General features: G+C 38.9%; 1 protein-coding gene across 6 annotated transcripts in view; it reads right to left on the bottom strand.

Moving 5' to 3' along the window:
* Positions 1-16,601, bottom strand: part of DBT (dihydrolipoamide branched chain transacylase E2) — a 55,417-nt gene extending 38,816 nt beyond the window's left edge. For 5 of the 6 annotated variants that reach the window (XR_008500544.2, XR_010123946.1, XM_063652573.1 and 2 more), the window contains exons 1-3: positions 16,471-16,569; positions 7,487-7,610; positions 2,282-2,357 (exon numbers count right to left, since the gene is read on the bottom strand). Coding sequence is in view for 4 of the 6 variants with exons in the window: in XM_063652573.1 (XP_063508643.1) it covers positions 2,282-2,357; positions 7,487-7,610; positions 16,471-16,521 (251 nt within the window). In the remaining 2 variants the exon portion in view is untranslated. Of the gene's footprint in view, positions 1-2,281; positions 2,358-7,486; positions 7,611-16,470 lie in introns of all 6 variants that reach the window. The other variant, XM_054474881.2, reaches the window with a different exon arrangement.
* Between the last annotated feature and the right edge of the window lie 5,509 nt (positions 16,602-22,110).

Genomic DNA, 22,110 nt, shown 5'->3' with positions numbered 1-22,110 from the left:
GGAGTTTGAGACCAGCCTGGGCTACAAAGCATGACCCTGTCTCTCAAAAAAAGAAAAAAAAAAGAAAGCAAGCAAGCTAGAGTGGCTATACTATCAGACAAAATAGACTTTAAGACAAAAGCACACATAACATCTAAACTTGTTTTAGAAGTTTGTCAAAGGATTTGTGAAATTTAAGTATTTTTTTCTTTTTCCATACATACGCACCCACAAATTCTAAGAATGAGGTTTTATTTACCCTTACCCAAAACCACACTACCTTCTGTTAAATTATGCTTCCTTACATATTCAAATTTCTATTCTCAGGCTTCATTTTATAGAACAGAATTCTGCCCTTTAGCATTTTACCAAGTGCAACACAATACATATTTTTTCCTTATTTATGGATATTGTTTGAAATGCTTGTTCCTCAGTGCCGTAAAGAAATAGCAGTTAAACATAAATTTAATTTACTCAGCAAGGCCATTTTTACTTCCTGCAGAAAAAGTACACTCACCAGCAGTTTTGCCACAAGAGTATATCGAACAAAGGAGACAGGGTCATTTATAACCTGACGCAACCAACCTACTGCTGTGTCCAGTTTCCATTGGCTGGAATGGGACCTCACACTCTGTATTTGTCCTGATTGGCTAGCAACTTAGCACTTTTTAAAAGAGGCAAAGGTAGAGGAGAACAAAGGAAGGAGGAAGTAACTTGTGGAATGCTGAGAAAGGTGAGAACACCTTCAAATAAGGAAGAGGAACAGCCTACGACCTAATGCTTGCTTGGACCAGTATAAGCATGCCAGGGCAAATTTTTAGGCTAAATTGTAGGAGCTAAGAACATAAAGTACATTGATTTCTTTATCACGGCTAGCAGATATTTAAGAATGTTAGCACAGGTCTTTGAATAAATTTTGCTTCTAAGAGAAGTTACTATTTATTCCTAATTAAATGAGGAAGAAAGTCTTTGAAGAGGAACCTCTACTTTACTTTTTACAATATTAAGTTAGGGAAAAAAAAACAGAATTCAAGAAAGCTCTTAATATTTCTTAAAGAACTTCTGAAAAACTAATCAAATGATTAGTTTCTCATTAAAAGAGCTTTTAGAATTTTATTAGGAATAAAATGATTTCCCCTTCCAAGAGCCGTAAGCCCTGTACTAAGAATATGGGTCTAGAGAATAAGAGGTAGAAATTAAGAAATGGTTTTTTAAAACAATCAAAAAAAGCTGGGTGCAGTGGCTCATGCCTGTAATCCCAACACTTTGGAAGGCCCAGGTGGGAAGATCACTTGAGGCCAAGAGTTCAAGACCAGTATGGTCAACATAGTAAGACCTCATCTCTACCAAAAAAAAAAAAAAGTCAAAAATCTATACAGATTTTTTACTACTGTCTTGGTCTTGAAAAGAAGGTATTATCAAATGCATTTCTTATACATGGCATTATTTTGATCCTTTCAACACTCCAGAGGTTGGCAGAGCAAGTACTATTATCCTCATATGACACATTAAGAGACCAAGTGAGTCACAGGTAGGACAGCTAATAAGTTTCCAGGTTGGACTCTTCTGATTTGAAGTCCATTGCTCTTTCCATAATCCCACAGTGCCACCAGAGACATAACCATAAGGTATGTTTATGTTATTACAGTTCTCTTCTAACTTACAAAGCAATAATAATAAGTACAAGAAAAGAATGTTCAGGTGGTTGAACCAGATTCTTAAAAGGATCTTTAATGGTATAAATCTAAGGTGGGAAGTAATCTATTTACTCATCTTAACTGCCACTTCTAAAAACCTCTAAAACTGAGTTTGGTACCCAGAGGTGTTTCTATTTTTCCAGAAGGTGAAAGAAAGAAATGGGGTAGAGGATGAAAGGCTTTTGTTTGTGTCAGGCCCTTTTTTGGATAATTTTTTAATGTTTCAAAATTTATTTTTTGATTCATGACTTTTGGTAAAATATTTTCATCTCTTCTAAACATACAAGTAAACTATATCAGGTAATGGTAAGTCAAACATACTTACATTCTTACTAAAGTCATTTTCAGTACAGTGAAGAGAGCTTAGACTACCTGACAGTTTAAATCACACTGAATAAAGTACCTTGATGTATGACAAATTCCTTCACCACTATATCATCAACACAAGGTAATTCTACCTTATTGTTTTTAAAAATGCATTATGTGTTTATAAAGACGTTTCTCAATTTAAATGGATTCCCACTATCCATTAAATAAAAATAAAAAGTTATTTTTACTCAAATTATTTTTAAATTTACTTAAGAGCTTTTTTCAGATTCACTTACCATTCTTTAACAGTTACTTCTCTAATCCCTTCTCCAATGTCTGAGAGCTTGAACTGAACAACCTGTCCACGGAGAGCTTCAAAGACAAATGAGAAACGATCTCATTAAGTATGTAACATAGTACTAATATATACTTTCACATCTAAAATTAGAGAATGTTCTCAGGCAGAGGCAGAAATTCTTCCATCTTACAGACAGAAAAACAGCATTTTATAATTTTTAAGAGCATAACCATTATTCATAACCATCAGAGATTTAAATAAATTATTTTACAACACAGACTTACTGGCACTGCCACAGAACTTACATTTTCTAACTTCCAGAATGGTCTGTTATAAGGCTATAAAAGGCCCAACTAACAAATTAATTAAATTTTGAAACAATGCAATGAATAGAAAATAGAACAAAGATATACAAAGAGAGACCCAGCTAGATATCCTTGTTTTAAGTTATGAAACTATAATAACATGAACAGATTTCTTTTGAATTTATATAACTATTCTTTCTCATTCTTAATGGCTAAAAATCAGGCAGTTCGATATCTAGCAAACTTGATGGAAACTTGTTTGTCCAAGCTTATGTTCTGCCACCTTATCCCTAAGTCATCTCTTTCCTCTTTCCATTTTTTACCCCTTTTCAAATTTCTACCCATCCCTCCTTTTTTTTTTGGAGACAGAGTCTCACTATGTTCCCCAGGCTGGAATACAGTAGACATTTCACAGGTGCATAAATGCGTACAATGGCCTCAAACTCCTGGGCTCAAGCAATCCTCCTCCCTCCATCTCCTGAGGAAGCTGGGACCACCCACCACACCCAGCTTCTAAACACTCTTTGTAATACTTAGATGCCAATGATACTGTATGGTAATTATTTTTAAAAGAGAAAAGTATTTCTGGTCATTTGAAAGTATGTATGGACCCTCCCACTTTTCCAGGTTAACAAATGGCTCTGAATTAGTAATAAAAAATACAAAATACGTTTTGGTTATGGAGGTATTAGGTACCTCTTATTTCCTCTCTAGCAAGTTGGGTCCTCTTACAGCTTGCTGATTGGAGTATAACCTGGCAACTTTCTGAATGGTTTAGCATTAAGAATCAAAAGCATTCAAAAAAAATTTTTTTAAATCAACATTCTTGATTCCATAAGTAATCCCACCTGCTAAAAAATGGTTACTATAGGGTCATAATGAAGAACTGGAAATCAATCTAAGTAACACAAAAACAAGAAAATATACTATGGCATCTCTATACAAAGCAATATGCAGGGAACAGCAAGAGCATGAAAATGTGATGGTTCATGGCAAGGTTAAAGAACACACAGTTCTCTATAGCCGAAGATACGGTATGTGGCAAGAAATCAGCCCAGATTTAAAAGACTTTGTGCACCATGCTAAAATATTTGAACTTCATCCTAAAGGTGATCAGGACCCAGTGGTAAATTAACATGGTCATAAATTCTTTGCAGCTGTTTCCATCAGGAGGCCAAGTCTACTTCACCAGTTCTTAAATCTGTGCTGAGCTGTGACTGGCTTTGACAAATAGAATATAACAGAAGTGAAGCGTGCAGGTTCATGAGGCTAGGCCTCAAAAGTCCGCACAGCTTCTCTCTTCTCCCTTTTGGAATGCTGCCCTAAAATCCTCATGCAAGGAAGCTGATCTAGTCTACTGGAGGATGAGACATCAGGAAAAGGAGAAATGAGGTGCCCCATCGGAAACCCAGCATGAATTGTCAGACACATGAGTGAGACCATCTTGAACTTTCCAGCCCATATGATCCTCTAGCTGAATACAGCCATATTAGGGAGCCTGGGCGTAACCAGCAAGGAAATCACCCAGCCAACCTGCAGAATCCTGAGAAATGATCAGTCCCTGTTGCTTTAAGCCACTAAGTTGTGGGATTGTTTGTTATTCAGCAGTAATTAACTGATATGGAATCCTATTTATAATATCAGATCTGCAACTTTGAGTCTGTAAGTTTAGGAAAAAATCTCTCTGGCAGGAGTGTGGTAGATGGGGTCAGGGAGTGGGTGGCAGAGGCAAAACAAGGCAGGGGAAGCAGGAGGCTACTTCAGGTAAGAAGCAGAAGTATATAATTTATTAATTTATTGTTTTTTTAGAGACAGGGTCTCACTCTGTTGCCCAGGCTGGAGTGCAGTGGCACAATCAGCTCATGATAACTTCAAGTTCCTGGGCTCAAGTGATCCTCCCACCTCAGCTAGGACTAGCAGCTGACTACAAGTACATACTACCACACCCAAGTAATTTAAAAAAATTTTTTGTAGAGATGAGGTCTCACTTTTTTGTGGCCCAGGCTGGTCTTGAACTCCTGGCCTCAAGCAGGCCTCCTGCCTCAGCTTCCCAAAGTGCTCGGATTACAGGTGTGAGCCACTCTGCCCAGCACAGAAGTATGTGATTTATATATTTATATACTTTTCAAAGCTGTTTGAAAAGAAGGCAGATTTAAGAAAAATGTAAGATGTAAAATTAATAGGTTTTGATAATCAATTTGATGGGAGACTAGAGTCAGGATGACTCCAGGTTTCTAGCTTTCCTTCTTCCCTCCCTCCCTCAAGATGACTCTAGGTTTCCTTCCTTCCTTCCCTCCTTCCTCCCTCGCTTCCTTTCCTCCCTTCCTTCCCTCGCTTCCTTTCCTCCCTTCCTTTCCTCGCTTCTTCCCTCCCTCCCGATGACTCTAGGTTTCTAGCTTCCCTCCCCTCCCCTCCCCTCCCCATCCCTTCCCGTCCCGTCCTGTCCTATCACATCCCTTCCAGTCCCGTCCCTTCCTCCTCTTCCTCCTCCTCTTTCTCTTCTTTTTTCTTTTATTTCTCCTCCCCTCCCCTTCCTTCCTTCTCCTTCTCCTCCTCCTTCTTCTCTTCTCTTCTTTTCTTTTCTTCTTAGACACAGTCTAACTCTGTTGCCCAGGCTGGAGGGCAGTGGCATGATCACAGCTCACTGCAGCCTCAACCTCTGGGGCTCAGGTGATCCTCCTACCTCAGACTCCTGAGTAGCTGGGACTACAGGTGTGGACCACCATGCTCAGTTGACTTTTTAAAATTTTTTGTAGAGACAGGGTCTCATATCAATGGTTAAGCTAGGCTAGTCTAGCTTAATGACTTACTGAGTTAGGAAATGTCAGAAGGAAAAGAGATTTGTAGAAGACTGAGTTTTGGGGACATTGGAATGGAGATGTTTTGTTAGTTGGTGAGAGATGTGAGCTACAGCTACAGATTCAGAAGTGTTCAATGAGGTGAGAGTTGAAGGCATGTGTGTAGATGTAGTACAAGAAGAGAGGGCAAAGGATGGGATCTTATGAAAAACTGAAGTTTAAAAGAGAAGCAGAAGAAGAGAAACCTTAATAAGTATCCAGAGAAAGCAGTATTAGTATATGTAAGCAGTATATCTAAGCAGTATTAGAGTATGTAAGTACTTTATATATTCTAATTTATTTAATCTACCCAAGTATAAGGATCTTTGTTTTGTGTACTGATATATCCCAAGCACCTAGAGCAGTGCCTTGGAACACAGGTAATCAATAAATATTAATTGTTGAATGAATGAATTCTCACAAGAATACAGTTAGCTAAATACTATGATTACTCCCATTTCCCAGATGGTGAAACTTGCTTAAAGTTACACTGCTAGTAATTTGTAGAATTACAAATTCCAATCCAGGAATTTGTAGAATTACAAAATCCAGGAATCCAAGTAGCCTAGAACTGGTGTATCCAGCAACCCAAAGCTCCTAAGTGTTTACAGACTGGACCAGGAAGTTGAAGTATTTACTTGAATGACTTCTATTTTCTCTGGGAAGTAACAAAAAAAGATCAACTTTAAAAATAGAAATTTTTGTAAAAGTAGTGAAGGTAAAGTTTACATATCTTAGGCTATAGTGGAGGATGACATAGAAAAAACATGGAAGATGGCTGGGAACAGTGGCTCACACCTGTAATCCCATCAGGTTGAGAGGTGAGACCCTGTCTCAAAAAAAAAAAAAAAAAGCAAAAGAAAAGGCATGGAAGGCCGGTGCAGGGCTCATGCCTGTAATCCCAGCCCTTCGGGAGGCAGAGGCGGGAGAATCTCTTGAATCCAGGAGTTTTAGACCAGCCTGGGCACTGTGACAACACCCTGATAAATAAATTAGCCAGGTGTAGTGATGCACACCTGTAGTCCCAGCTACTCAGGAGGTTGAGGCAGGAGGATCATTTGAGCCCATGAGTTTGAGGTTACAGTGAGCTATGATTGTGCCACTGCACTCCAGCCTGAGCAACAGAGCGAGACCCTGTCTCAAAAAAAAAAAAAAAAAAAAAAAAAAAAAAAAAAAAAAAAAAAAAAAAGCATGGAAAGGCTGACTTAGGGTCTGCCTGGAATTCCCCCATTTTTCATTGCCAGCCCAAACTAAGCTCCCATATATCTGTCAAAAACTTAATTGTGTAACAAAAGTCTAGGGTTCTTTATCAGGGTTCTAAATAGAACATCAGGAAAAAAAACAGTTCTTGTGCCCTTGCCAAATCTAATACTGAATCCTTCAGGTTCTTTACAGAGGGTAGAAAAAGCTGGGGAAAAAGTCAGTAAATGGTAAAAGTCAGGGAACTTTCTATTTAGTACTAAATCAGGCTGGTTTCATCACACCATGTTCACATGACAGATTAAGTGCTTCTTTCAACTAACAATACCACAATATGTATGCCAACACAAAGATACCTCTATTAAGTCAACAATTTACCTTGACTGAGAAAGTCACATCAATGCTGACTATTGCACTTAGATGAGCCAGATGATAAATAGATGGCCCAACACAACCCATTCCCAACATTATAAAGACACAAGTGCTGGGCGAGATAAGTTAATGCCTGTAATCCTAGCTCTTTGAGAAGCTGAGGCAGGAGGATCACTTGAGCCCAGGAGTTCAGGTTATAGTGAGCTGTGATTACACCACTGCACTCCAATCTGGGCAACAGAGTGACATTCTGTCTCTAAAAAAAATTTTTTTAAAAAAGGGGTGCCAATGTTAAGGAAAGTATGTAAAAGAGAGGGATGAGAAAAAAGAAAGTGAGAATTGGAAAAATGTGGGGAGATGGGAAGGGCCCGGCTAGAAATACAGAGTCAACTTTTTTTTGTTTAAAAAGTCTCAATCAACTACTAAAAAATATTACTGAATGAGGTACAAAACATTATTTTATACATGTTATTTTGAAATCATACTTACCAGCAGTTGTTTTCAGGAAGTGATGTGGATGACTATACTTGAATGAAGGATAACCAAAGAAACACATATAATTTGGCTTCAAAACATGAACATTACCACATGTTTGAAAATAGCGAACACAAATCTACAGATGAGAAAACAAAAAGTAAAAGCATTTATAAACAACCATACTGGCTTATCTCTAAGTATAAATTGAATTTCAATTCCATTCTAAAAGTAGAACCATTATCACAATAGAAATATTATATCCTTAGATTTAGATTTGTTACATTTATGATCCTTGCCCAAAATTCCTTCTGAAAGTAAAGACATTTTAACAGTGTATTCTGTATAAATACCTCAGCTTATAGGTATGCTTAAGTCATTGGACTTCCTGAACTAAAACTACTAAAGAATTCTAAAGTAATAGTTAGCATCTAAAAACAATGAAAAACTTGTATAGTATGATACCCCAAAGTTTACTTATAGTAACTTATAGATGACTCTTTAGAATTAACTATTTTACATAGTACCTTAGTATAATATTATTTTAAAATCTCTTACAGAAATAAGTAGGCCCAAATGTATTCAACTCTATATATCAAAACCTAAGTGTCTGAAAGGTATTGTGTGTGTGTGTGTATGTGTGTGTGTATTTGAGACAGGGTCTCACTCTGTTGCCCAGGCTGGAGTGCAGTGGTGCGATCACAGTTCACTGAAGCCTTGACCTTCTGGCTCAAGGGGTCCTCCTGCCTCAGCCTTCCAAGTATCTGGGAACACAGGCACGTGCCACACCACCCAGTTAATTTTATTATTTGTAGAGACAAGGTCTCAGTATGTTGCCCAGGCTGGACTTGAAGTCCTGAGCTCAAGCAATCCTCCCGCCTCAGCCTCCCAAAGTGCTAGAATTACAGGTGCAAGCCACCATGCCAGGCCATAATATCTTATTTGGAAAGTTAATATTTCAATGCTATTAGGCCAGGCGCAGTGGCTCACGCCTGTAATCCCAACACTTTGGGAGGCCAAGGCAGGCAGATCATGAGGTCAGGAGTTAAAGAGACCAGCCTGGCTGATATGGTGAAACCCTGTCTCTACTAACAATACAAAAAAATTAGCTGGGCATGGTGGCATGCACCTGTAGTCCCAGCTACTTGGGAGGCTGAGGCAGGAGAATCGCTTGAATGCGGGAGGCAGAGGTTGCAGTGAGCAGAGATCGAGCCACTGCACTCCAGCCTGGCGACACAGCAAGACTCCATCTCAAAAAAAAAAAAAAAAAAAATTCAATGCTATTAATACTTAACTACATCATACTGTAAACATAAACTACAGAAATTTATTTACTTAATTTTAAAGCCCTGAGCTTACTTCTCTGCAGAAATTTCTAACCTTCTTAGTATAAGAACACTGATAAGTGAAACTTTTTCATGTATGTAACACAGTCACTTTTACTTTAAAAGAAAAAAATCATGTACATTAGTGGTGATTAACTCTTAACTTTTAAAGGCTATGTTATAATAAACATCATATAGTACAGTCATGTTTTAATACATATTTATAAACTAGAATTTTTGTTTTTTTCTGATAGCAAATATAAAAGTAAAAGTTTGGTTTGCTGACAAGAACAATACATTTAAATTCTTATTTTTTTACTTTAAATTTCAAGCTATTACTGATTTCTGAAGGCAAAGAAAAACTGAAGATCCCTTTCCTAAAACATAAATAATCTTAAATCATTCATCTTAACTTTAGAGATCACCCTAAATCAACTAGTCTTTATAATATCAACATTTTATTCTTATTAACATTAATATTCAGGAAATATAAAGCCTAACTAAAATAATTAAAATTGATAACTTAAAACCAGAAGATAATAAAATAATTCTCTTTCCCAAACATTTCCATTTTGTTTGTCCTTGCTTTCTCCTTCAGCTCCCATAATCCTGACTCTTGGTCAACAATAAAATCAAAGGAGTGAATCAACCTCTGTTTCATCAGACATAAAACTTAGGGACAATAAAGGAAAGTTTTGAAGTATATAGATTCACCTTAATTTAAATAAAATTGTTCATATTTTTAAAATATTTGAAAGAAAATTAAACTACTAGAAGGTCTTACCTTCAACAACAACACAACTCCTATTGAACTATTCATGGGTCGGGGCAGCATAAACCACCAAGCTTAACATTTATTGCCTCCCATGTGCTGAGTACTTTCTTTTCAGATAGGCCAGGCATGATGGCTCTGGCCTGTAATCCCAGCACTTTGGGAGGCTGAGGTGAGTGGATCGCTTGAGGTCAAGAGACTGAGACCAGCCTGGCCAACATGACGAGACCCCCTCTCTACTAAAAATACAAAAAATTAGCTGGACATGGTGGTACACGTAGTCCCAGCTACTTGGGAGGCTGAGGCACAAGAATCACTTGAACCTGGGAGGTGGAGGCTGCAATGAGCCAAGATCACACCACTGCACTTCAGCCTAGGTGACAGAGAGACCTTGTCTCCAAAAGAAAAAAAAAAAAGAAAGAAAGAAAAAAAGAAAAATAGTCTTTTCAGACATCATCTTTTTTTGTTGTTTTTTTTTGGGATGGAGTTTCACTCTGTCATCCAGGCTGGAGTGCAGTGGCACGATCTCAGCTTACTGCAACCTCCGCCTCCCAGGTTCAAGCGGTTCTCGTGCCTCAGCCTCCCAAGTAGCTGGGATTACAGGCATGTGCCATCACGTCCAGCTAAACTTTTTTTTTTGTATTTTAGTAGAAATGGGGTTTCATTATGTTGCCCAGGGTGGTCTCAAACTCCTCAGCTCAGGCAATCCGCCCACCTTGGCCTCTCAAAGTACTAGGATTACAGGCATGAGCCATGGTGCCCAGCCCAGACATCATCTTTATATCTTACAATTTCCCTGTGGAACATACACGTTAGCCCTCTTCAACACACAGGAAACTGATGGGAAAGGTGAAGTAATTTGTCCAAGGTCACACAGCAAATAAGTGGAACAATCGAGCTCTGAAGCCAAGTAAATTTGATGTCAAAGACCCTAGAAATAGGAGAAATAATCCCTAATTTCAAAGAGTTTACAACGTATGTGAGAAAATAAACACACACACAAACACACTAAAGCATGGACATGCATGCTCTAACTTTTTGTAATAAGAGGCATAGGCTTCTTCAATATAATCCATAGGTTCAAGAAAAAAAAAAAGAGGCACAGGCAGTAAGTGATAAAGGAGTTTAAGCAGGCCAGGCACAGTGGTTCATGCCTGTAATCTCATTGCACTCTAGCCTAGGCAACAAGAGCAAAACTCCATCTCAAAAAAAAAAAAAAAAGGAGTTTAAGTAGAGGTGTCTGGTGGGTTTTTTTCACGTTAGTGTGACCCAGGAAGGCTTCTTGGAGGAAGATTTAAGCTGCACTGTGCATAATAAGCATACATAATAAAAGAGCAGAAGGGCACTTTTAAGGCAGAGGAAACAGCATAAATAAACTACAGCAGAAATTGACTTAGCATATCTGCTGGGACACTGAGCAGCTTGATTGGCTTGACCAAAGGTATAAAAGAGAGCAATGGAGACAGCTCAAGGAGGAAACGGTTGATGACTATAATGTCAGTATAAGGAGTCTGAACTCATACATTATGGGTTATTGAAGAAAAAGGATTAGGAAATTAGTAGTGGTTTATTGAATAGATTACAACAGATAAAATCTGGAGAGAAAGGGAGAAGAAACTATTACATACCAAAATTATCAAAAAAGGATTTTTTTAAAAAAAGAAACTATTACCGTATTCATCTCTTATCTCCTTATGTGCAGTGGACACGTTCAAGACCCCCCGGTGGGTGCCTAAAACCATGGACAGTACTGAATCCTACATATTCTACATATACCATGTTTTTCCTATACATACATACCTATGATAAAGTTTAATTTATAAATCAGACACAGTAAGACAGTAATAATAACTGATAAAATAGAAAAATTATAATAATATACTGTAATAAAGGTTTTGTGAATGTGGTCTCTCTCTCAAGATATCTTACTGTACTGTGCTCATCTATTTTCAGACTACAGTAGATCATGGGTAACTAAGACCTCAGATAAGAAGGGGAGAGTACTGTATAGTATTTGAGACGCAAAGCAACAGGCTCCTGACTGAGGTAATTAACAGTAGAAAAAGAAAAAAAGCAACAAAAGTACCATAGGCAGTATATGATTAATATAATAGTAATTGAATGGCTATGAGGAGAAGGCTAAAAACACTGTGAAGCTGCTGATGGATTAACAGGCAACAGGAAAGAGGAGAAGAAATAATTTTTCAAGCTAGAATTCTAAATTTTTTTTTTCTAGAAACAGACTATTAGACTAGTAAATTAATTTTTTAATTTTCTTCAAAGACAGGGTCGGCTGGGTGCAGTGGCTCACGCTTGTAATCCCATCTCAAAAAATAATAATAATAATAAAATAAAGACAGGGTCTCACTTTTTTGCCCAGGATGGTCTTAAACTCCTGGGCTGAAGTGATCCTCCTGTCTCAGTCTCCCAGAATGCTAGGATTACAGGTGTGAGCCACCACACCCAGCTAGACTAGTAAATTAAGCATAAGGCTTTAAACCTCCAATTTTAAAAAGGCATGCTTATGGAATTATCAGTTTTATATATTTTATATTTGAAGCAATTCTAAATTCATCTATGAACAATACTAAAGACACCTAATTCTATGGGGACCATCTGTACCAATTTGCCTGAGGTGACACTCAGTTCACCCCTAGTGATTCAAGGCAATTATTAATAATACCATTTTCATTCTCAAATACATCCTGGTTGAACAACTATACATGTAGTCTAACTCTTAATGTAATTATTTGACTAAAATAGGTCTTTCCTTTATTTTAAAAAATAATTCAGCCAGGTGCAGTGACTCATGCCCGTAATCCCAACATTTTGGGAGTCCAAAGCAGAAGGATCACTGGAGCCCAGGAGTTCAAGACCATATCGGGCAACGTAGTGAGACTTTGTCTACTAAAAATCAAAATAATTAGCTGGCTGTGGTGGTGAATGCCTGTAGTCCCAGCTACTTGGGAGGCTGAGGAAGGAGGACCACTTGAGCCCAGGAGGTCAAGGCTGCAGTGAGCCAAGATCATGCCACCACACTCCAGCCTGGGCAACAGAGCAAGAACCTGTCTCAAAAATAATAATAAATAAAATAAAAAATTAGGCCAGGTGCAGTGGCTCACACCTGTAATCCCAGCACTTTGGGAGACTGAGGCAGGCGGATCACGAGGTCAAGAGATCAAGACCATCCTGGCCAACACAGTGAAACCCCGTCTCTATTAAAAATACAAAAATTAGCTGGGCATGGTGACGTGTGCCTGCCCAGCTACTTGGGAGGCTGAGGCAGGAGAATCGCTTGAACCCGGGAGGTGGAGGTTGCAGTGAGCTGAGATTGCACCACTGCACTCCAGCCTGGCGACAGAGTGAGACTCTGTCTCAAAAAAATAAAAATAAAAATAAATTAATAATTCAATATCACAACCAGGACAGAAGAACATAAAGGGAAATGAAACTGTTCACCAAAGTAGCATATTAAGGAAATATTTAATAATAATTCAATAGGCAGCTGTTGAGCACTCCTAAAGTCAGACATTGTACTGGACTTGGAAATGCAAAGCTAAATAAGATGCAGTATATAGTTCCTGAATTCAAATTACTTACACTTTACTACAGGAAGACAGACACAACAGAAAAATTCCAAATGGCATGATTAATCAAGAGTCAAATGCATTATGTCCTAGGGAAATGTAAAACACAACATTATAAGGCTATTTTAATAATTTACTGTGGGGGTAAGAGCTGTTTTTGCTTACAACTTTTTACAAAAGTTTACAAACCTGACTTTTTTTTTTACTGAGTCATTTAAAAAATATTTATGCACACCTACAATGTGCCAGGCACTTGGGATTATACAGAGAACAAAACAGATGCAATTTCTTCCCTTATAGAATGCACAGTACAGTGAAAGGTAAAGACAAGTAAACCAGTGATTATAACACGTGCTATAATGAAGGAAATAGAGTGTGTTAAGGGAACCTAGCTGGAGAAAGTTATGTTGAAGTAAGACCTGACGGATGAGTAGGTGTAACCCAGGGGATGAGGTATGTTGCATATAAGGCCACAGGGGAGTAAGGCAAGAGTCTTTAAAGCAGAGGAAATACATGTGCAAAGGTCTGGAGTTGAGAGAGAAAGCACAGTGTGTGTGCAATTAACTCAAGTTGTTCAACAAACTTCTAGTGTAGTTTAGTGTGGAACAAGGGTGGGGAAGTGTCAGAGTTGGGGTTGGGATGAGTAGGTTTTGGTAAAGAATGAGGTCTAAGAGACTGGAAAGGTCCAGATCATAAATTGTCTCATAGTCATTTGAATTTTGGATATTTTGCTGAAGGCAGTTTTAAGCAAGAAAATGACATTATCAAATGTCTCTTACTTTATAAGATCACTCTGGCTACACTATGGAGAATGGGTTGGAAAAACTATAAGACCACTGGAGGCATATAATCCAGTTAAGAAGGGACAAGATACCTCCAGTTGAGGGCAGGGTAGAAAAATCATGACTAGATTTCTTCGGAGAGAATTACAGGCTCAAATCAAGAGAAACTGGGCCAGGGGCAGTGGCTCATGCCTGTAATCCCAGCACTTTGGGAGGCCAAGGCAGGAGGATCACCTGAGGTCAGGAATTCAAGACCAGCCTGGCCAACATGGCAAAACCCCGTCTCTACTAAAAATACAAAAATTAGCCGGGCATGGTGGTGTGCACCTGTAGTGCCAGCTACTTGGGAGGCTGAGGCAGGAAAATCACTTGAACCCAGGAGGTGGAGGTTGCAGTAAGCCGAGATTGCACCACTGCACTCCAGCCTGGGCAACAGATCAAGACTCCTCTTAAAAAAAAAAAAAAAAAAAAAAAAAAATTAAGAGAAACTGGTTTGAGGGTTCAGTTCTAGAGGCTGGAGAGTCTGACCTGCTTTGAAGCTTTATGGCAGACACTGTGAGAAGACCAAAGACAAGCTTTTCTGCTGGGCATGGTGGCTCACCCTGTAATCCCAGCACTTTGGGAGGCCAAGGCGGGCGGATCACTTGAGGTCAGGAGTTCAAGACCAGCCTGGTCATCATGGTGAAACCCCGTCTCTACTAAAAATACAAAAATTAGCTGGGCATGGTGGCGTGTGCCTGTAGTCCCAGATATTTGGGAGGCTGAGGCAGAAGAATCACTTGAACCTGGGAGGCAGAGGTTGCAGTGAGCCAAGATGGCACCACTGTACTCCAGCCTGGGTGACAGAGAGAGACTCCATTTAAAAAAAAAAAAAAAGAAGAAGTTTTTCTAAGCTCCCTTGTGCTAGCAGGGGCCATGTAACACAGTTCTGGCCAGTGAGATTGGAACCTCCTCCTCTTCCTCCTTCCTGCCTTCAACATAAAATAAGAAGTTGTAGCAGCCCTCTTGTAAACAGTAGGAAAAGGACAAATGAACTACTAGGGAAATGACGACATTGATAATCATAAGCCACTTCATGCGAGCTGACATCTAATTGGGGATGCTCTGTATGCATGGATACTTAATTTCCTATTTATTGGTTGGGTTTTTAATTGCAGCTGGAAAACACCACATACATATGAAACTGGAGATTTCCAGGACAGTAGGATATATGGGTTTGGAGTAGACCTGGTTGGAAGACTGGGGAACTTTAGGACTCATCAGCATAGATGGTAACTAAATCCAAAGAGTGGATGGGATAACGAAGAAATTGGGAAAAGTGCAGAGGGCCAAAGTCAGAGCCCTTTAGAAAAAGCAATATTTAAAAGGTGGGAAGGGAAAGAGGATATTGGGATGAAGTGGCCAAAGATGAAGAAAGAATAATATTGGGAAACTGGTGTCACAGAAAACAAGAATGGAAAGCTCTAGAAAGAAGAGAGACCAATATGTGTAAGTGTTGCTGAGAAGAGCTCTCTTCTCCTGGTTATCTCTTACTTAACCTTCTTAAATCTCAAGTCATACAGTATCCTCTGGGAACTCCTCTGACCCCCAAGTCCACCATAGGTGTCCACTCCTGTGTGTTCCTGTAGTTCTAGGCACTTGTCCCATCACAGTACCTACCTCTTATGCTGGGTTGTAATTTCTACCTGTCTCCCTCTCTTTTGTCCTCCACCACAAGGTTGTAATCTCTTGAGAAGGAAGATATGATGTCTATTTCATATTTGTATCTCCAATGCCTAACACAGTACCTAGAACATAGCAGGCTCTTGAAAGTTTTTGTAAGATCGGGGTCACCAAGATAGGAGCAACTAGGGAAAGAGAGAGGAGGCAGGAAGAAGAAACACTAAGCAAATAGGGTGTAACAGTGTCATTACCGGTATGTGTCAGTGCTTGGTGCTAAGACTGGGAGAAAGAGAAGGAAATGCAGGCGAGATGGTGGTGGGTCACAGCCTTGGTGACAAAAGGGTAGGAATGATATGTGGTGCGGACATAGAAGTACAAGCCAAAAGAGTGACGCCGAGCTGCTCAGTTCTTCGGAAGCAGGGACCCCTGGTGATATTCTATAACTTGAACGGCCTCTTCCTCTACAACCTGTAGATTCCTTGAGGGTAGGGGTCGTGTTACCAGTGTTTGGCATACTGTGGGTACGCAATAAATGCTAAACGAATATATCTCTGGATCCACAGCGCCTATCACAATGCCTGGCACCTGGAAGGCGCTGAATGAAACGCTAGCTGGGCCTCGGGGTACAGATGGAGCAGGAGGACGGCTGAGTCGCTGCAGAAGCGCTTCCAGGTAAGGGGAGGGAGTGGGTTTCCACTCCAGACTGGTCGACTTGCTCCGTTCTCTGCCCTTTATTTTGCATGCATCCCTTCACCTCTCCATCACGCGTGCCCTGGACGCCTGGCACCGGGGGAGAAAGTAACACATCACTCCTGGATGACTCCGGACAAATCACTCCTTCCCGGCCTCAGATCTGCCCAAACGTGCTTACCAGCTTCCCCGCATTCCTGCTCCAGGTTCTCAGCATACGGACTGCAGCCATCTTACCCCGGAAATGACAACAGTGCCGCCGACTGGAGAGACTCTGCGCGGCGCGGCCTATCAGGAGATGGGAAACGCGCCTCCCCCTGGGCGACCAATAGGGAGGGAAGAAAAGAGCCTCCCACCCAACAGCCAACCAGGGAGTAGGGCGGAGCCTGAGCTAAACCCTAGGATCTGGGTCCCAGCGGCGAGTGAAAAGAACCTGGGGAACGGAGGCGGGGCAGAGGGCAGCCCAAATTTAACACTGCTGTGTAAATACAGATGCACCAAAGATAATCTTTTTAGTGTATGTGATGGGGAAAATAGAGAGTGTTAAGGAAACACAAAGAAGGGTACTTACCTCAAGAAAGTTATGTTGCAGTAGGACCTGAGGGATGAGTTGGAAAACGTTTCCCCTTCTTCATCTTGTAGTGTAACCGCCCCAAATACAGAAAATAGAATATTTCTATACGTTGTAGCAAGGCTCTGGACAACTAGTTGTTTCACAAGTCCATACAGCATTACTTCCCAATGACTGCCTTTTTTTCTCCCATTTATGTTTTTGATTACCAAAATTGGCCAATTTTTTTCATGAAAGATGAACATTACCTAATGTCTAAAATAAACATGTCATCATCTTTCTTTTTGCAGACTGCTATCAGATGCAGCTAACTAGCATATGCAATACATGTCACAGACACATGATCTTGATTTAGTTGTCTCTTAAAGAAATGTCAAATTCAGGTCAAGCGGAACTGGTAAAGAACAGATTACAGCTTTCTTTTAAAAGGCAATCTTCCTCAGAGCAACTAGGAAACCAATTCCTGGAAATGTCCAGGATGACATTAGTCTGTTATTGCTTCTTACGTGGGAATGAAAATCTGCACAGATGTCTAAGGAATTACAGAGAAAAAAAACTGGAACAAATACATTTTAAATGCTCAACATTGAAGATTAGTGGTTACGAAACAAAATCTCAGGTATTTCACAACTTCATTGTTTAATATGACCCAAACACTTTTTCCCCTCATTTGCCATTTTATGTATTACACACCTACACACATACACAAAAAAAAATTAATGCAAACAATAAATCTTATTATCTTTTTTGTTTGTTTGTTTGTTTGGTAGAGATAGGGTCTCTTGGGCCAGGCGTGGTGGCTCCTGCCCATAATTCTAGCACTTTGGGAGGCTGAGGCAGGCAAATGGCTTGAGCTCAGAAGTTCAAGATGGGATCTCTCTATATTGCCCAGGCTGGTCTCAAAGTCCTGGTCTCAAGCCGCGATCTTCCCATCTCAGCCTCCCAAAGTCCTAGGATTACAAGCATGAGCCACTGGGTCGGGCCTAAATAGCTATCTTTCTCAGAAAATCTAGACTAGTCAAAAGAATTTCAAGTTTTTACATTTCCTTAAAAATGTTTATAGACATTATTAATATATTTGATAATCCCACAAGCATGTGTTTGTATAAAAAGCAGTGGCAATTGTACCTTTGAAGTGGATCATCTTCCTTCCAAGCTGCTGCTATACAACTTTCTTTGTCCTAATTTCGTTTTTAACTGTACCTGCTCCTCAGAAGATAACTAGTTTATTTTCCTTTACCGTCTTTTTATGTCAATGGATTCTTGCTTCTATATTCAGTATAATATGTGTCCTTATCTTTCATTCCAGCATCTGGAAAGAAATACACCATCTATTCCCTAGTTAATTCTTTTATTCGAGTTTGAAAGAAACAAAGACCCCATTTCTTCTCTTTTTTTAGATTTAAAAATGGCCAGTTATGACCCACCAATTCCACTCCTGGATAGCTACGTAAGAGAAATGACAACAGTGTTCACACAAAGACTTGTATAGGAATAATCGTAACAGCATAACAGCCAAAATCTAGAAACAGCCCAGATGTCCATTAACAGGTGAATAAACAAAATGTGGTACATCCATATTCTGAAATATTATTCATCCTTAAAAATGACTGAATTAGCGATAATTGCTATGACATGGATGAATGTCAAAAAAATATTATGCTAAGTAAAAGAATACAAGCACAAAAGATCACATATTACATGATTCCATTTAAATTAAATGTCCAGAAAATGTTGATTTATAGAGATGAAAAACAGTTTAGTTTTAGTTATATTAGTTATATAATAAGATTATATTCATATTATTAATTAATAAGGTTAGCATTAGAAAACAAATTAGCCTAGGGCTAGAGGTGGAAGGGGCGGTGATTGCAGAGGCAAGAGAGATGTTTTTCGTGGTGATGAAAATTTTCTTTTGCCACTTTGTGGCAATGATTGCATAATTCTGTACATTTACTAAAAATCTTTGAATTATACACTTTTAAGACAGGTGAATTTTATGGTATGTAAAGTATACCATAATAAAGCTGTTAAAACTGTGTTATATGAGAGAATAATGAACATATGAATAAAAACAAATACATAAGGCTGGACGTGGTGGCTCATGCCTGTAATCCCAGCACATTGGGAGGCGAAGGCGGGTAGATCACGAGGTCAGGAGTTCGAGACCAGCCTGGCCAACATAGTGAAACTCCATCTCTACTAAAAATACAAAAATTAGCCGGGCATGGTGGCATGCGCCTGTAGTCCCAGATACTCGGGAGGCTGAGGCAGGAGAATTGCTTGAATCTGGGAGGCGGAGGTTGTGGTGAGCCAAGATTGTGCCATTGCACTCCAGCCTGGGCAACAGAGCAAGACTCCATCTCAAAACAAAACAAATACATACGTCACATAATAATATAACAAAAACCCTTGAACCTACCACTCAACTTTAAGAAATAGAACCTATGGAAAAACACATTATGTAGGTTGTCTAAAAATAAAATACATTTTAAACTAAAAAAAAAGAAATAGAATCTTTCCCGTTAGTGAAGATCACTGTCTGCTCCTTCCTTTACCTCTCCCCTTCATAAACGTTATCTTGAATTGTGTTTATCATTCCTTTGTTTATTTTAGAACTGACCACATATACGTATATGGATGGATGCCTAGTAACATATTATTTACTTTTGCTTGTTTTTGAGTCTCATAAAATGGTATTAAACTGTATGTATCTTTCTGCAACTAGTTTTTCTGACATGATTTATTTATCCATTCTCTACTGAGTGGTTATTTGTGCTATTTCTAGTTCTTTGCTATTACCATCAGTGCTGTTATGAACATTCTTGATCATTTCTCCTGGTGCATGTTCTAGGGTTTCTTTAGCACAGTGCTTCTCAGACATTAATGAGCATTCATAGCAACTGGGGATCTTGTTAACAAGCAGATTCTAATTCAGTAAATGTGGGTAGACCTGCCATTCTGCATTTCTAACAAGCTCCGGGTGATACAAATGCTATTGGTTAGCCAACTACACTTTGATTAGTAGGCTCAGGATAAATACCTAAAAATTGAATTGTTGAAACAGGGGTTATGTTTATCTTCAAGTTTACTCTAGATAATATGAGATTGTTTTCCAATGTGATTGTACAAACTACATGCCTAGCTGCTGTATGTTTATTGTTCCTCGTTTGATATTGTCAGATTTAAAATTTTCCCCCAATTTAGTAATTATGAAATGGTGTTATAATCTTAATTTGAATTTCCCTGATTATTAATAAAGTTGAGCATGTTTCTACATGTTTATTAGCCATTCTTAGAGTGCCTGCTCAATGGTTGATATTTCTAAGATGGTTGTCTATGTTACTTTCTATAAATGTGGGACGGAATAAGATGAAACAATTTATCCTTAAGAAAATGACTGTGGGACAGGTACGGTGGCTCTGTAATCCCAGCACTTTGGAAGGCCAAGGCGGGAGGATTGCGTGAGCTCAGGAGTTTGTGACCAGCTTGGGCAACATGGCAAAACCCCATCTCTACAAAAAATTAGCTGGGGGTAGTGGCGTGTGCCTGTAGTCCTAGAGACTGAGGCGAGAGGATCACTTGAGCTCTGGAGCTTGAGGCTGCAGTGAGTTGTGATTGCATCACTACACTCCAGCCTAGACAACAGGGCAAGACCCTGTCTAAAAAAAAAAAAAAAAAGGAACATAACTGTGGCTTCATTAAATTGACACTCTGCTCTATTCAATGGATTTCTCAGAAAGAGTGAAGTTTACCAAAATGCAAGATGCTAATTAATGAAGGTCTTAAATTACTTGTTTGGCTCCTTGATGTGACCTGACTGGTGTAGAAAAATCTGAGGATGACCTTCTGAATTCTGCTCTGAATTCTAAGTGGTCAGGAGATAAATGTAGCCTAGAGTCAGCCCCTGCATTGACCATTACCCCAAAATATACCAACACGTGCTTGCCTGAGCTACTGTAGTTTAACTATTTATGAATTTTGAGGACTTTTAATAGCTTAAGTATTTAAATATCATTACTTATTTAGAAACTGTTTCAATATATGCTTAGTCAACTATGTTAATATAGAGTTGTATGTATTGTATATAATACAGATATATATTTTGTTTAATATGGATAGTTTGTATTTGTAGTGATTCATTAAGAGTTTGATTTATATATAGACCTGCCTCTTTTTTGCCTATCATGGCCAAGTTTCAGTTTTCTTGTGTACAAGATGAGATTGACATTGATGATACCTTCCCTACCATCTTCAATATACCTTCAGGGATATTTTGAAGATCAAAGGAATTCTAGTATCTTGATACTACTTTATATGATGAAAGAGTCTATATAAATGTAGTATTAATATATTGGATGACTCATCAAGAAGACGAATAACAAATGTTGGCAAGGGTGTAGGGAAAATGAAACCCTTGTAAACTGTTGGTGGCAATATTTGTAAATTGGTACAGTTTTATGGCCGAACAATACTTCGTTGTATGGATATACTTTATTTTTGTGAAAATAGAAGTTCCTCAAGAAATTAAAAGTAGAACTACCATATGATTCAGCAATTTCTCTGTGAGCATAAACCCAAGGGAAATGAAATCAATATCTTGTAAAGATATCTGTAGCATTATTCACAACAGCTAAGATATGCAAACAACCTGTGTCTATTGATGAATGCATCAACAAAAAAAGTGTTGTTTATGTAAAAACAAAAAAAATTTAAAATAAAATAAAATGCCTGTCCATGCTTTTTGCCCATTTTCCCTCTATAGTGTATCTTTTTCTAGTTGATTATTTTAGGAGTTCCTTATATATTCTGGATTCTTCTAATCCCTTTAATTTACATGTGTTGCTAATACTTTCTTCCAGTTTGTGACATGTCTTTGCTTGCTTTTTTGAAGGAGTCCTTTGATGTGCAGAGATCTTAATTTTAGTGTAGTTAAAATATATTAATCTTTTCTTTTTTTGAGGCAAGGCTTCACTTTGTCACCTAGACTGGAATGCAGAGTCGCAATTATAGCTCACTGCAGCCTTGAACTCGTGGGCTCCAACAGTCCTCTCACCTCTGCCTTCCTAGTATCTGAGACTACAGGTGCACACCACCACATGCAGCTAAGTTTTTTTTTAATCCTTTTGTAGAGACGGGGTCTCACCATGCTGCCCAGGCTGGTCTCAAACTTGAGGGCTCAAGCGATCCTTTCACCTTGGCTTCCCAAAATGCTGGAATTTCAGGCTTGAGCCACCGTTCACAGGCCAA

The sequence above is a fragment of the Pongo pygmaeus genome, chromosome 1 (assembly GCF_028885625.2).
Source record: "Pongo pygmaeus isolate AG05252 chromosome 1, NHGRI_mPonPyg2-v2.0_pri, whole genome shotgun sequence".
In the NCBI taxonomy this organism is placed as follows: Eukaryota; Metazoa; Chordata; class Mammalia; order Primates; family Hominidae; genus Pongo; species Pongo pygmaeus.
The sequence above is the reverse complement of the archived record's forward strand: the minus strand, read 5'-3'. Positions and strand labels throughout refer to the sequence as shown.